This window comes from Oncorhynchus nerka, linkage group LG17, assembly GCF_034236695.1.
Source record: "Oncorhynchus nerka isolate Pitt River linkage group LG17, Oner_Uvic_2.0, whole genome shotgun sequence".
Classification (NCBI taxonomy): Eukaryota; Metazoa; Chordata; class Actinopteri; order Salmoniformes; family Salmonidae; genus Oncorhynchus; species Oncorhynchus nerka.
The window spans coordinates 8887745-8902527 of NC_088412.1; the positions used below are offsets into that span (position 1 = coordinate 8887745).

The window sequence follows — 14783 nt, forward strand, 5'->3', positions numbered from 1 at the left end:
GGGGGAAAGAAAGGTCAACGGAATAGAATGGAATGATGCTAAATGTAGGGTACAAATGAAAGAAAACTAACACTTATAGTAAATACATGTCTGTTGGTATTACTGACGACGGCTAATATTTAACATGATACAAATTGTTAAACTTTAAAAACCGCAGAAAAGCCCAAGTATATAATTAGAACATTCCAAAGCGCATGCATCAATTTGACAGAAGGCTATATCTTGGGTTTCCAAATTTCATCCACACAAATTACGAGGGCAGAAAAAAAATTACAATTCTGAATAACGGCAGAGCTATTTATAGTCTAATTCACCGTGGAAAAGGGGCCGCAATGCATGTCACGTTAATTTGACTTTCAATTTGCTTTCATATGACTGGTTTCATAAGGAAAAGTCATCTACGGTAATTTTGATTTACAATCCCTTCCTACCAAGCAGATGACTAATGTTTCCATAGCTCTTATCAATAGCTCGTGTCAAATAAAAATAAATGAGATGCTTTTTACAATTGGAACAGGGCAAGTTCGTTCGCTCGACCTAATTCATTGTTCCAATCGCGCGTAAAAGGTGGTGGAATTATGAGGGAATGAGATCCAAGGTCAGAATACAGTGTTTCTGTAGGACACACCTCCTCCTCCACCTTCATGTATTTGATCTCCACCCCTTAAATGAATAGCAGGTGAATAACATGCTATTCTCATGCTTAAATTCGAGGTCAGAAAACGCGTAGAGAGAAAAGTCTATTAAAAAAAAGGGAATTTATGTATCATTTATGCGCGCTAAACTCGGGTCAGAATCGGGCAAGCACGCACACACACACACACACACCTCTCTACAGCTTCTGTGTCTCTCCTGTAAAATTCTCATGATGGACCAGATGGAACTGAGCGTTAGGCCTCTCTGTGTCCCAAATGACAAAAGTGGTGCACTATATGGGGAATAGGGTGCTATTTGGGACAGTCTTCTGAACATCCAATCCAATCTGTCTGATTCCATCACAAATAGTCATTCAGGGTTCACGTTACAAACCAGCCAGGCCCACCATGAGAACTGAAACAAATCAGTCATGCCCACCATCAGAACTGAAACAAAATCAGCCAGGCCCACCATCAGAACTGAAACAAACAAGTCAGGCCCACCATCAGAACTGAAACAAACCAGTCAGACCCACCATCAGAACTGAAACAAACCAGTCAGGCCCACCATCAGAACTGAAACAAAATCAGCCAGGCCCACCATCAGAACTGAAACAAACCAGTCAGACCCACCATCAGAACTGAAACAAACCAGTCAGGTCCACCATCAGAACTGAAACAAAATCAGCCAGGCCCACCATCAGAACTGAAACAAACCAGTCAGACCCACCATCAGAACTGAAACAAACCAGTCAGGCCCACCATCAGAACTGAAACAAACCAGTCAGACCCACCATCAGAACTGAAACAAACCAGTCAGACCCACCATCAGAACTGAAACAAACCAGTCAGGTCCACCATCAGAACTGAAACAAAATCAGCCAGGCCCACCATCAGAACTGAAACAAACCATTCAGGCCCACCATCAGAACTGAAACTAAATCAGCCAGGCCCACCATCAGAACTGAAACTAAATCAGCCAGGCCCACCATCAGAACTGAAACAAATTAGTCAGGTCCACCATCAGAACAGAAACAAATCAGCCTGGCCCACCATCAGAACAGAAACAAAATCAGCCAGGCCCACCATCAGAACTGAAACAAAATCAGCCAGGCCCCCCATCAGAACTGAAACAAACCAGCCAGGCCCACCATCAGAACTGAAACAAATCAGTCAGGCCCCCCATCAGAACTGAAACAAATCAGTCAGGCCCCCCATCAGAACTGAAACAAATCAGCCAGGCCCACCATCAGAACTGAAAAATCAATGTTTCACCCCCCTTGACAATTGTCAAAGATATTGACGTCGGGCACCCCTCAAGAGATAACCTACAATTTCAATCCTAAAACGTGCGCGTTGTGGTCAGTTTAGGGCAAAGATGGATATTCTAAAAAGTTTCCCTTGAGCTGCTTTGTTTTGACAAAATCACTGTTCAATGGACTTTCCTCTTCAAAGGACTGTTTAATGGTGTTCAAAGGACTGTTTAATGCTGTTCAAAGGACTGTTTAATGCTGTTCAAAGGACTGTTTAATGGTGTTCAAAGGACTGTTTAATGCTGTTCAAAGGACTGTTTAATGGTGTTCAAAGGACTGTTTAATGCTGTTCAAAGGACTGTTTAATGCTGTTCAAAGGACTGTTTCAACTAATGACATAAATGACTATTTGTAGTTTTAAAGCAGGCCATGCTGCCTGTTGCTTAACAGTGAACACAGTACAGCATCATATGTAACACTTTCAGTGGTTCCAATGAGATCAAGGCTTCTTTCATGTTAGCACTTCAGATACGTCCCTAATAGCACTCTATTCCCTATATAGTGCACTAATTTAGACCATAGGCCTATGGAACCCTATTCCCTATATAGTGCACTACCTTAGACCAGTACCTATAGCACCCTATTCCCTATATAGTGCACTACTTTTGACCAGAGGCCATGGAACCCTATTCCCTATCTAGTCACATGGCTACCCAGACTACTCACATTCCCCCTCCCCCTCCCCTCTCCACATCAATGCCAGTCTCTGTTGTCATCTATGCATAGTCCCTTTAATTAACTCTACCTACATGTACATATTACCTCAACTAACCGGTGGCCCCACACATTGACTCGGTACCGGCACCCCCTGTATATATTGTTATTTTTTACTGCTGCTCTTTAATTACTTGTTACTTCTTTCTCTTAATCTTATCCAGATTTTTTAAAACTGCACTGTTGGGGGCTCGTAAGTAAACATTTCACCTGTTGTATTCGGTGCATGTGACTAATAAAATGTGATTTGATTTGTATATATATAAGGAATAGGGTGAGATTTGGAATACAACCCTCATTCCCAGCGATGTCCTTGTGATTTCCTGCCACAGAGGATCAACTCTGACCCTTCTGTCATGTAGTTGAGTTTATCAGCTCCTAGGCGACATACAGTGCCTTCAAAAAGTGAACACTACCCGGTCTTGCTAATCCCAGTTGATGTTTCTAGGAGTGACAGCCATGAGGCAGCCCCTTAGATTAGCTCGCAGTGACAGGCATTAGGCAGCTCCTTACATTAGCTGGAAGTGACAGGCATTAAGGTGCCCCTTACATTAGGCAGACCCTTACATTAGCTGGGAGTGACAGGCATTAGGCAGCCCCTTACATTAGCTGGAAGTGACAGGCATTAGGCAGCCCCTTACATTAGGCAGCCCCTTACATTAGCTGGAAGTGACAGGCATTAGGCAGCCCCTTACATAAGGCAGCCCCTTACATTAGGCAGACCCTTACATTAGCTGGGAGTGACAGGCATTAGGCAGCCCCTTACATTAGGCAGACCCTTAGATTAGCTCGCAGTGACAGGCATTAGGCAGCCCCTTACATTAGGCAGCCCCTTACATTAGGCAGACCCTTAGATTAGCTGGGAGTGACAGGCATTAGGCAGCCCCTTACATTAGGCGGACCCTTACATTAGCTGGAAGTGACAGGCATTAGGCAGCTCCTTATATTAGGCAGCCCCTTACATTAGGCAGACCCTTAGATTAGCTGGGAGTGACAGGCATTAGGCAGCCCCTTACATTAGGCAGACCCTTAGATTAGCTGGGAGTGACTGGCATTAGGCAGCCCCTTACATTAGGCAGCCCCTTACATTAGGCAGACCCTTACATTAGCTGGGAGTGACAGGCATTAGGCAGCCCCTTACATTAGGCAGCCCCTTGCATTAGCTGGGAGTGACAGGCATTAGGCAGCCCCTTACATTAGGCAGACCATTACATTAGTTGGGAGTGACAGGCATTAGGCAGCTCCTTACATTAGCTGGAAGTGACAGGCATTAGACAGCTCCTTACATTAGGCAGACCCTTAGATTAGCTGGGAGTGACAGGCATTAGGCAGCCCCTTACATTAGGCAGACCCTAAGATTAGCTGGAAGTGACAGGCATTAGACAGCCCCTTACATTAGGCAGACCCTTACATTAGGCAGACCCTTACATTAGCTGGGAGTGACAGGCATTAGGCAGCTCCTTACATTAGCTGGAAGTGACAGGCATTAGGCAGCTCCTTATATTAGGCAGCCCCTTACATTAGGCAGACCCTTAGATTAGTTGGGAGTGACAGGCATTAGGCAGCTCCTTACATTAGCTGGAAGTGACAGGCATTAGGCAGCTCCTTACATTAGCTGGAAGTGACAGGCATTAAGGTGCCCCTTACATTAGGCAGCCCCTTACATTAGGCAGACCCTTAGATTAGCTGGGAGTGACAGGCATTAGGCAGCCCCTTACATTAGGCAGACCCTTACATTAGGCAGCCCCTTACATTAGCTGGGAGTGACAGGCATTAGGCAGCTCCTTACATTAGCTGGGAGTGACAGGCATTAGGCAGCCCCTTACATTAGGCAGACCCTTACATTAGCTGGGAGTGACAGGCATTAGGCAGCCCCTTACATTAGCTGGGAGTGACAGGCATTAGGCAGCCCCTTACATTAGGCAGACCCTTACATTAGCTGGGAGTGACAGGCATTAGGCAGCCCCTTACATTAGGCAGCCCCTTACATTAGCTGGGAGTGACAGGCATTAGGCAGCCCCTTACATTAGGCAGCCCTTAGATTAGCTGGGAGTGACAGGCATTAGGCAGCCCCTTACATTAGGCAGACCCTAAGATTAGCTGGAAGTGACAGGCATTAGACAGCCCCTTACATTAGGCAGACCCTTAGATTAGCTGGGAGTGACAGGCATTAGGCAGCCCCTTACATTAGGCAGCCCCTTACATTAGGCAGACCCTTACATTAGCTGGGTGAGTTAGACAGCCCCTTACATTAGGCAGACCCTTAGATTAGCTGGGAGTGACAGGCATTAGGCAGCCCCTTACATTAGGCAGCCCCTTACATTAGGCAGACCCTTAGATTAGCTGGGAGTGACAGGCATTAGGCAGCTCCTTACATTAGCTGGAAGTGACAGGCATTAGGCAGCTCCTTACATTAGCTGGGAGTGACAGGCATTAGGCAGCCCCTTACATTAGGCAGACCCTTAGTTTAGCTGGGAGTGACAGGCATTAGGCAGCTCCTTACATTAGCTGGAAGTGACAGGCATTAGGCAGCTCCTTACATTAGCTGGAAGTGACAGGCATTAAGGTGCCCCTTACATTAGGCAGCCCCTTACATTAGGCAGACCCTTAGATTAGCTGGGAGTGACAGGCATTAGGCAGCCCCTTACATTAGGCAGACCCTTACATTAGGCAGCCCCTTACATTAGCTGGGAGTGACAGGCATTAGGCAGCTCCTTACATTAGCTGGGAGTGACAGGCATTAGGCAGCCCCTTACATTAGGCAGACCCTTACATTAGCTGGGAGTGACAGGCATTAGGCAGCCCCTTACATTAGGCAGACCAGGCATTAGTTGGGAGTGACATTAGGCAGACCCCTTACATTAGCTGGGAGTGACAGGCATTAGACAGCCCCTTACATTAGGCAGACCCTTAGATTAGCTGGGAGTGACAGACCCTTACATTTAGCTGGGAGTGACAGGCATTAGACAGCCCCTTATTAGGCAGACCCTTAGATTAGCTGGGAGTGACAGGCATTAGGCAGCCCTTAGATTAGGCAGGCCCTTATTAGGCAGACCCTTACATTAGCTGGGAGTGACAGGCATTAGGCAGCTCCTTACATTAGCTGGAAGTGACAGGCATTAGGCAGCCCCTTATATTAGGCAGCCCCTTACATTAGGCTGGGATTAGCTGGGAGTGACAGGCATTAGGCAGCCCTTACATTAGGCTGGAAGTGACAGGCATTAGGCATTACATTAGCTGAGTGACAGGCATTAGGTGCCCCTTACATTAGCCCCTTACATTAGGCTGGGGTTAGCTGGGAGTGACAGGCATTAGGCAGCCCCTTACATTAGGCAGACCCTTACATTAGCTGGGAGTGACAGGCATTAGGCAGCCCCTTAGGCATTAGGCAGACCCTTACATTAGCTGGGAGTGACAGGCATTACATTAGGCAGACCCTTACATTAGCTGCAGCCCCCCTTACATTAGCTGGGAGTGACAGGCATTAAGGTGCCCCTTACATTAGGCAGCCCCTTACATTAGGCAGACCCTTAGATTAGCTGGGAGTGACAGGCATAAGGCAGCCCCTTACATTAGGCAGACCCTTACATTAGCTGGGAGTGACAGGCATTAGGCAGCCCCTTACATTAGGCAGACCCTTACATTAGCTGGGAGTGACAGGCATTAGGCAGCCCCTTACATTAGGCAGACCCTTAGATTAACTCGCAGTGACAGGCATTAGGCAGCCCATTACATTAGGCAGCCCCTTACATTAGCTGGGAGTGACAGGCATTAGGCAGCTCCTTATATTAGCTGGAAGTGACAGGCATTAAGGTGCCCCTTACATTAGGCAGACCCTTAGATTAGCTGGGAGTGACAGGCATTAGGCAGCCCCTTACATTAGGCAGACCCTTACATTAGCTGGGAGTGACAGGCATTAGGCAGCCCGTTAGATTAGCTGGGAGTGACAGGCATTAGGCAGACCCTTACATTAGCTGGGAGTGACAGGCATTAGGCAGCCCCTTAGATTAGCTGGGAGTGACAGGCATTAGGCAGCTCCTTACATTAGCTGGAAGTGACAGGCATTAGGCAGCCCCTTACATTAGGCAGACCCTTACATTAGGCAGACCCTTACATTAGCTGGGAGTGACAGGCATTAGGAAGCCCCTTACATTAGGCAGACCCTTACATTAGCTGGGAGTGACAGGCATTAGGCAGCCCCTTACATTAGGCAGACCCTTACATTAGCTGGTAGTGACAGGCATTAGGCAGCCCCTTACATTAGCTGGGAGTGACAGGCATTAGGCAGCCCCTTACATTAGGCAGACCCTTACATTAGGCAGACCCTTACATTAGCTGGGAGTGACAGGCATTAGGCAGCTCCTTACATTAGCTGGAAGTGACAGGCATTAGGCAGCTCCTTATATTAGGCAGCCCCTTACATTAGGCAGACCCTTAGATTAGCTGGGAGTGACAGGCATTAGGCAGCTCCTTACATTAGCTGGAAGTGACAGGCATTAGGCAGCTCCTTACATTAGCTGGAAGTGACAGGCATTAAGGTGCCCCTTACATTAGGCAGCCCCTTACATTAGGCAGACCCTTAGATTAGCTGGGAGTGACAGGCATTAGGCAGCCCCTTACATTAGGCAGACCCTTACATTAGGCAGCCCCTTACATTAGGCAGCCCCTTACATTAGCTGGGAGTGACAGGCATTAGGCAGCTCCTTACATTAGCTGGGAGTGACAGGCATTAGGCAGCCCCTTACATTAGGCAGACCCTTAGATTAGCTCGCAGAGACAGGCATTAGGCAGCCCATTACATTAGGCAGCCCCTTACATTAGCTGGGAGTGACAGGCATTAGGCAGCTCCTTATATTAGCTGGAAGTGACAGGCATTAAGGTGCCCCTTACATTAGGCAGCCCCTTACATTAGGCAGACCCTTAGATTAGCTGGGAGTGACAGGCATTAGGCAGCCCCTTACATTAGGCAGACCCTTACATTAGCTGGGAGTGACAGGCATTAGGCAGCCCCTTAGATTAGCTGGGAGTGACAGGCATTAGGCAGACCCTTACATTAGCTGGGAGTGACAGGCATTAGGTAGCCCCTTAGATTAGCTGGGAGTGACAGGCATTAGGCAGCTCCTTACATTAGCTGGAAGTGACAGGCATTAGGCAGCCCCTTACATTAGGCAGACCCTTACATTAGGCAGACCCTTACATTACCTGGGAGTGACAGGCATTAGGCAGCCCCTTACATTAGGCAGACCCTTACATTAGCTGGGAGTGACAGGCATTAGGCAGCCCCTTACATTAGCTGGGAGTGACAGGCATTAGGCAGCCCCTTACATTAGGCAGCCCCTTACATTAGGCAGACCCTTACATTAGCTGGGAGTGACAGGCATTAGGCAGCCCCTTACATTAGCTGGGCGTTGCAGGCATTAGACAGCCCCTTACATTAGCTGGGAGTGACAGGCATTAGGCAGCTCATAAGGCAGCACCTACATTAGCAGTCTTTGCCAGGACAGACAATGAACATGATTCTGGCCTATAGGGATGATCACTGAGTGTTGTTTGGCCCTGGTTTGCTAAGGTTGGCTAATCCCTGTTGATGTATGTTGATGCTCCTGGGGAGTCAAAGCTATAAGGCAGTGCTCTACATTAGCAGCATTTACCAGGCCAGTCACTGAACATTCAGGTTTTGCCTATAGAAATACAATTATTAGATAATGACTAGATTATGTTTCTATGTTCTTGTTCTGGTTGGCTAATTCCAGGCTGTTAATGTCTCTAGGAGTGACAGGGCAGACAGAGGGACGACAGCGGTAGGAGGCAGGTAGCCTAGCGGTTAAAAGCGTATGGGCCAGTAACTGAAAGGTCACTGGTTCGAATCCCTGGGCCAACTAGGTGACACCAACAACAACACAAATCTGTTGATGTGCCATTGAGCAAGGCACTTCACCCTAGTTGCTCTGGATAAGAGGATCTGATAAATGAGTGGTAAGGGGGCTGTTCCACTGTGATGTGAATACTACAGTCTGTAATTAACAGACATTGATCTAATTAACCACATGCTGTGCTCTGTCAAACTTCAATCCACTGAGATTTTGTCTTGCTCACACTGAAATTGGTACGGGCGGCTTGAGTGTTGGGCGGGCCAGTAACCGAAAGATCTCTGGTTCAAATCCCTGAGCTGACATGGCGAAAAATCGGTGTTGGGGGAGGTGCTCCCTCTGTCGGTCCATGTGCCCTTGAGCAAGGCACTTAACCCTAATTTGCTCCAGGGTCGCTGTACTACTATGACTGACCCTGTAAAACAAACACATTTCACTGAACCTATCATTTAAAAAATATATGTATTGGCTTTCACACTGAAATATTTGGGTGATGTAGGATCCTCTCATTGTGTTTAATAATCACCACTCATCAACTCATCTCCCCTGTCTACCACACAACAACAACCAGTAAGACATGACCAATCAATTAACAACTCATCTTCCCTGTCTACCACACAACAACAACCAGTAAGACATGACCAATCAATTAACAACTCATCCTCCCTGTCTACCACACAACAACAACCGGTAAGACATGACCAATCAATTAACAACTCATCTCCCCTGTCTACCACACAACAACAACCAGTAAGACAAGACCAATCAATTAACAACTCATCTCCCCTGTCTACCACACAACAACAACCAGTAAGACATGACCAATCAATTAACAACTCATCTTCCCTGTCTACCACACAACAACAACCAGTAAGACATGACCAATCAATTAACAACTCATCTCCCCTGTCTACCACACAACAACAACCAGTAAGACAAGACCAATCAATTAACAACTCATCTCCCCTGTCTACCACACAACAACAACCAGTAAGACATGACCAATCAATTAACAACTCATCTCCCCTCCCTGTAAGACATGACCAATCACTCCCTGTCTACACACAACAACAACCAGTAAGACATGACCAATCAATTAACAACTCATCTCCCCTGTCTACCACACAACAACAACCAGTAAGACATGACCAATCAATTAACAACTCATCTCCCCTGTCTACCACACAACAACAACCAGTAAGACATGACCAATCAATTAACAACTCATCTTCCCTGTCTACCACACAACAACAACCAGTAAGACAAGACCAATCAATTAACAACTCATCTCCCCTGTCTACCACACAACAACAACCAGTAAGACATGACCAATCAATTAACAACTCATCTCCCCTGTCTACCACACAACAACAACCAGTAAGACATGACCAATCAATTAACAACTCATCTCCCCTGTCTACCACACAACAACCAGTAAGACATGACCAATCAATTAACAACTCATCTCCCCTGTCTACCACACAACAACAACCAGTAAGACATGACCAATCAATTAACAACTCATCTCCCCTGTCTACCACACAACAACAACCAGTAAGACATGACCAATCAATTAACAACTCATCTCCCCTGTCTACCACACAACAACAACCAGTAAGACAAGACCAATCAATTAACAACTCATCTCCCCTGTCTACCACACAACAACAACCAGTAAGACATGACCAATCAAATTAACAACTCCAACAATTTCAATAGGAACTGCTACTCACTGTATTTCTGACCAGAACTGGGTTGTGTATTTGTACCTATAATAACAAATTGTTATAAAGCGGGTGATTACATCAAGAGTGTTAACTGCATGTTGATTGGCCCCGTGCCCGGCTCACCTAATCCTGTAATTACACCAATCACCATGTTACACAGCTGCAGGAGCAACATGAGGTGAAACATTTAAAAAAAAAAAAATGTATTATCATTGCCATCAAGTGGTATTGGACCAGGGCCATGTCAAAAGGAACCTGCCCGTAAAAACAAGTCCAAGTCTCTCACCTCTCCAACTTGTGTTCTGTGTCAGTCTAAAGAGCTGCCTTTAGGTAGACTACATGCTGCTGGTGGACCCACTTCAAAATTGTGCATACATTCGCCCCAATAGATCCACAGACGATGCAATCACCATCGCACTGCACACTGCCTTATCCCATCTGGACAAGAGGAATACCTATGTAAGAATGCTGTTTATTGACTATAGCTCAGCATTTAACCCCCAGGTGGTGAAGGTAGGAAACAACACAGGGGCCCCTCAAGGGGCCCCACAAGGGTGTGTGCTCAGTCCCCTCCTGTACTCCCTGTTCACCCATGACCCTCCAACACAATCATCAAGTCTACAGGAAGGAGGTGTGGGTCCTGGTGGAGTGGTGCCAGGAAAATAACCTCTCACTCAAAGTCAAAACGAAAGAGCTGATCGTGAAAACAGCAGAGGGAGAACCCCCCTATCCACATCAACGGGGCCGCAGTAGAGAGGTTGAAGAGCTTCAAGTTCCTCGGTGTACACATCACTGACAATCTGAAATGGTCCAGCCAAACAGACAGTGTGGTGAAGAAGGAGCAACAGCGGCCTCTTCAACCTCAGGAGGCAGAATAAATTCTGCTTGGCCACTAAGACCCTCACACCCTCACACCCTCACACCGCTCTCCAGAGGGTGATACGGTCTGCCCAACGCATCACCAGGGCCCAGTGGCAGTTCTAGCTTGTATTGCTCCCTGGATGAACCCCCCCTTCAGACATTTGGAAAACACAAATAAATAACCATAATATTTAAAACTATATAAATATAAAAATGTATCCAAATATAAGACTCATAAATAGCAAAAAGAAGTAAGAAAGACAAATAAAAAACACATTTGTGTTGATTTGGCACTGGAGCATCAATACATTATCCATCCCCTAACACCGTCAACCAAGAGTCAAGACTACATTACCCATCCCCCAACACTGTTAACCAAGAGTCAAGACTACATTACCCATCCCCCAACACTGTCAACCAAGAGTCAAGACTACATTACCCATCCCCCAACACTGTCAAACAAGAGTCAAGACTACATTACCCATCCCCCAACACTGTCAACCAAGAGTCAGGACTAAACCAATTCACCTTGGTGGTGTGCAGACTGGTTTTATATTATTATTAACGATTTCACACAAACCAGAAAAAAATGCAACAATATGTCTGTGAAACTATATAGTCATAGTATTATGAATTAATTGTGGTTTATTTGGTAGAATTTCGAGGTGTGACTGATTTTACTAATTGCATTAGTACTGTACAAAGTCAGATGTGCGCTACGGGCTTCCAATGGGGAGACCTGAGGTCAACCTAGCCCCGCCCCCTACCTCGGGCTTCCAGTGGGGAGACCTGAGGTCAACCTACCCCCGCTCCCCTCCCCATCTCGTACTTCTGAGTGGGAGACCTTCCCAGGCAGTAGCCTGTCTAGATCACAAACTAGAATCAGGGCTCCCACTCCGACAAGGTTAATTGAGCCACAGTCCCACACGGTGACATGATATCATTGACGTGACGTGCAAATGAGCGATAGAAAACCAATCACGGAAATGTCACCATGCTGATTTTTTTTTGTGCGGGCGTCCTGTGCCGCCCCTGGCAAGATGCCACCCTGGGCGACTGCCCATGTCACCTATACCTAAATCCACCACCGCCAGGGGCACACTGCCTGCCCTCCAAGACACCTAATTTAACAAATATTTTACCAAAAAGATATGCCACTTATTTATTAAGCATCAAATACACATACCATTTCAAATATTAGTTTGATAATAACTCAAAGATGTCACACACTATTTTTTATTTGTCATGAGATGTTAGATTCCCTTCCATAATGCAGTATTTGATCTAGTGCATTCTGGGAAATGTATTCCGATATTTAAAAACATTAAGGGAATTATTAATTATTGTAGACAACACACAACATGATCTTGGAATATTTCCAGACCACTTTAATTATTTAAAATTGTTTTAAGAGAATAAGTTTTAAAAATGAAACGTTTTAACCTTATGGTACATGGTATTGGTAACCCCATACATGTTATCAAAATAAACATTACTATGGTGATGTGTTGAATAAATAAGTTATTTGAATTTCATTGAATCAAATTATACTTCCTTTTAATTCAAATTCTATTCAAAATTCTGATTCCTGTGGGGTGTTACAATTCTATAATTTAAATGGAATTAAAGAACAATTCACAACTCAATTCACAACCCAACATTCCACTCGGGGATTCTATTCTCATGTCCAGGAGTAGCCTGCTGGTTGGCGCTGTCTTGCATACTTCTGTGGCCATTGTCACTCTTAGCAAGACAACACAGACAGATCTGGCACCAGAATACAGATCTGGCACCAGAATACAGATCTGGCACCAGAATACAGATCTGGCACCAGAATAGTCCAGGAGGTCTCAGCCCAAAGACCCGCTGGACTCATAATGCTATTTAAAATCAGACACATTTTCTCTGTTTGCTTACGGGCATCGTTTAAATCAACACACCGTGGGGGTCTCATGTCCAAGAGGTTCTGGGTACAAAGACCTGTAGTACTTTTTCACACTACTGTTCCAATCTGAACCATAGGCCAACTGTGCTGTCTTTGATCTTTTATTTTTCCCATTGTCCTTTACGGCACTGTTCCAGGAACCATTGTGGATGCTTAACTAGGCCAATGCAGTACAGCTCAGCTTGGCTCGGCTCAGCTCAGTAAGGTGAAAGGGATATGGGAGTCATGATAGGATGCAGACAGCTTCCTTTGTTTGCTGACATCTAGGAAGTTAAATGTAGGCTAGTGGTTATTGGCCTGGTTCTAAATGCCATCTGTCAAATCAGAGGATTCATTGGTCAATATTTCCTCCTGCCTACCTCACTGTTAAAACAGACTCCTGCTGTGGAGCTCCCTGAGGAGTCCCTGGGGAGTAGACTAGTCTACCGTCTCAAGGTCACTCTCACACAGACCCTCTCCACATCACATGGCTAGAGACACTATCAATCTCCATCTCAATCTCTCATTCATTTATAATTCAAAACATATCCATCATTGTGCTTAACATCAACTGGAGAAGGAACATGTACGTGTATACACATGGTGAGGACAGAGGAGAAATCTCTTTCCTACTTACCCGTGCATATTTAGAGGAGTAGGGGTCTTCAAACAGAGCCCACATGCGTTTCTGCCAGCGGCCCCAAACCCCCCCTGCCTTGGCATCTGGAGAATCCCCCTGTGCCAGCCTCCTTGTCATCTCATCAGCCTCATCACCAACCCCGTCCCCCTGGTCGGCTGCAATCTCCGGGTCTGGATCATCGTTACCAGTCAGGTCGAGCAGGGCCCCCCCGCCAAAACTATCAAGTGCCTCTTCCGCCTCCCGATGCTGGCTATAGGTCATCCAACAGCACGGCTCCACGTCCGTCTCGTCGATGCCCCAGAAGGCCAGTTCCTCCTCATACAGTGGTCCGCAGACATCGGCAGGGCAGTGAAGTTTACCTGTCCGGTAATAATTAAGGATATGGGCGAAAACACCCGGGTGGCGGTCGAAGAAGAATTCCTCATGTTTGTCATCCCAGTCGAAGTGGCTAGGCGCGTCGGGTTCGGCGAGCCAGGATAAGCGGGTGCCGGGCAGGGTACGCAGGGTACCGCGATATGTCTGATGTTTGATACCTCCCACGTTTATCACAATGCGATCCTTCTCGTCGCTCAAGCCCATTGCGTCCCTTAGGCATGTCTCCAGTAAGTTCCCGGCATCACAACGGCAACTCTAGGAGCACCGCACGCCTCAACGGGAGGGAGGGAGGGAGAACTCTCGCAAGTGCAACACATGCACCGGGGGGGATTGAACAATGCACAAAATAAATCTGCTGCTGCTATTACAGACTACAGACCCTCAAACAATACACGTATAGACCTAATTTAGCACATATTCCCACTGATAATGCCAGATGCTCCAACGGTTCTCCAACCTGTCACGGAAATCAATCACCAGCCAGACCTACTGGAGGGAGAACATATAATTGCACAAATGATTGTAGTCAATGGCTTCCCATAAACAATGGACGTCACATCGTAGTGGTATACATCCGAGAGATAAAGATGATGATATAATTGTTTTGTTTTTCTTTTTATCCAAATCCAACACAATGACTCTCCTCCTGTTGTGGTGGTTTTGGTATAACCTGTTTATGACATCCACGGGCAGTAAGGTGACTGCTGTGCCAAGGGTGACTGCT

The 14783-nt window shown here is 46.4% G+C and overlaps 1 protein-coding gene across 1 annotated transcript in view; it reads right to left on the bottom strand.

Annotated features, from left to right (window-relative positions):
- The window catches only part of kcnc1b (potassium voltage-gated channel, Shaw-related subfamily, member 1b), a 54955-nt gene extending 40624 nt beyond the window's left edge, over positions 1-14331 (bottom strand). The window contains exon 1 of the mRNA XM_029652303.2: positions 13682-14331. Within this exon, the coding sequence (XP_029508163.1) occupies positions 13682-14263 (582 nt within the window). The 5' untranslated portion in view covers positions 14264-14331. The remainder of the gene's footprint in view (positions 1-13681) is intronic.
- Positions 14332-14783: the final 452 nt, after the last annotated feature.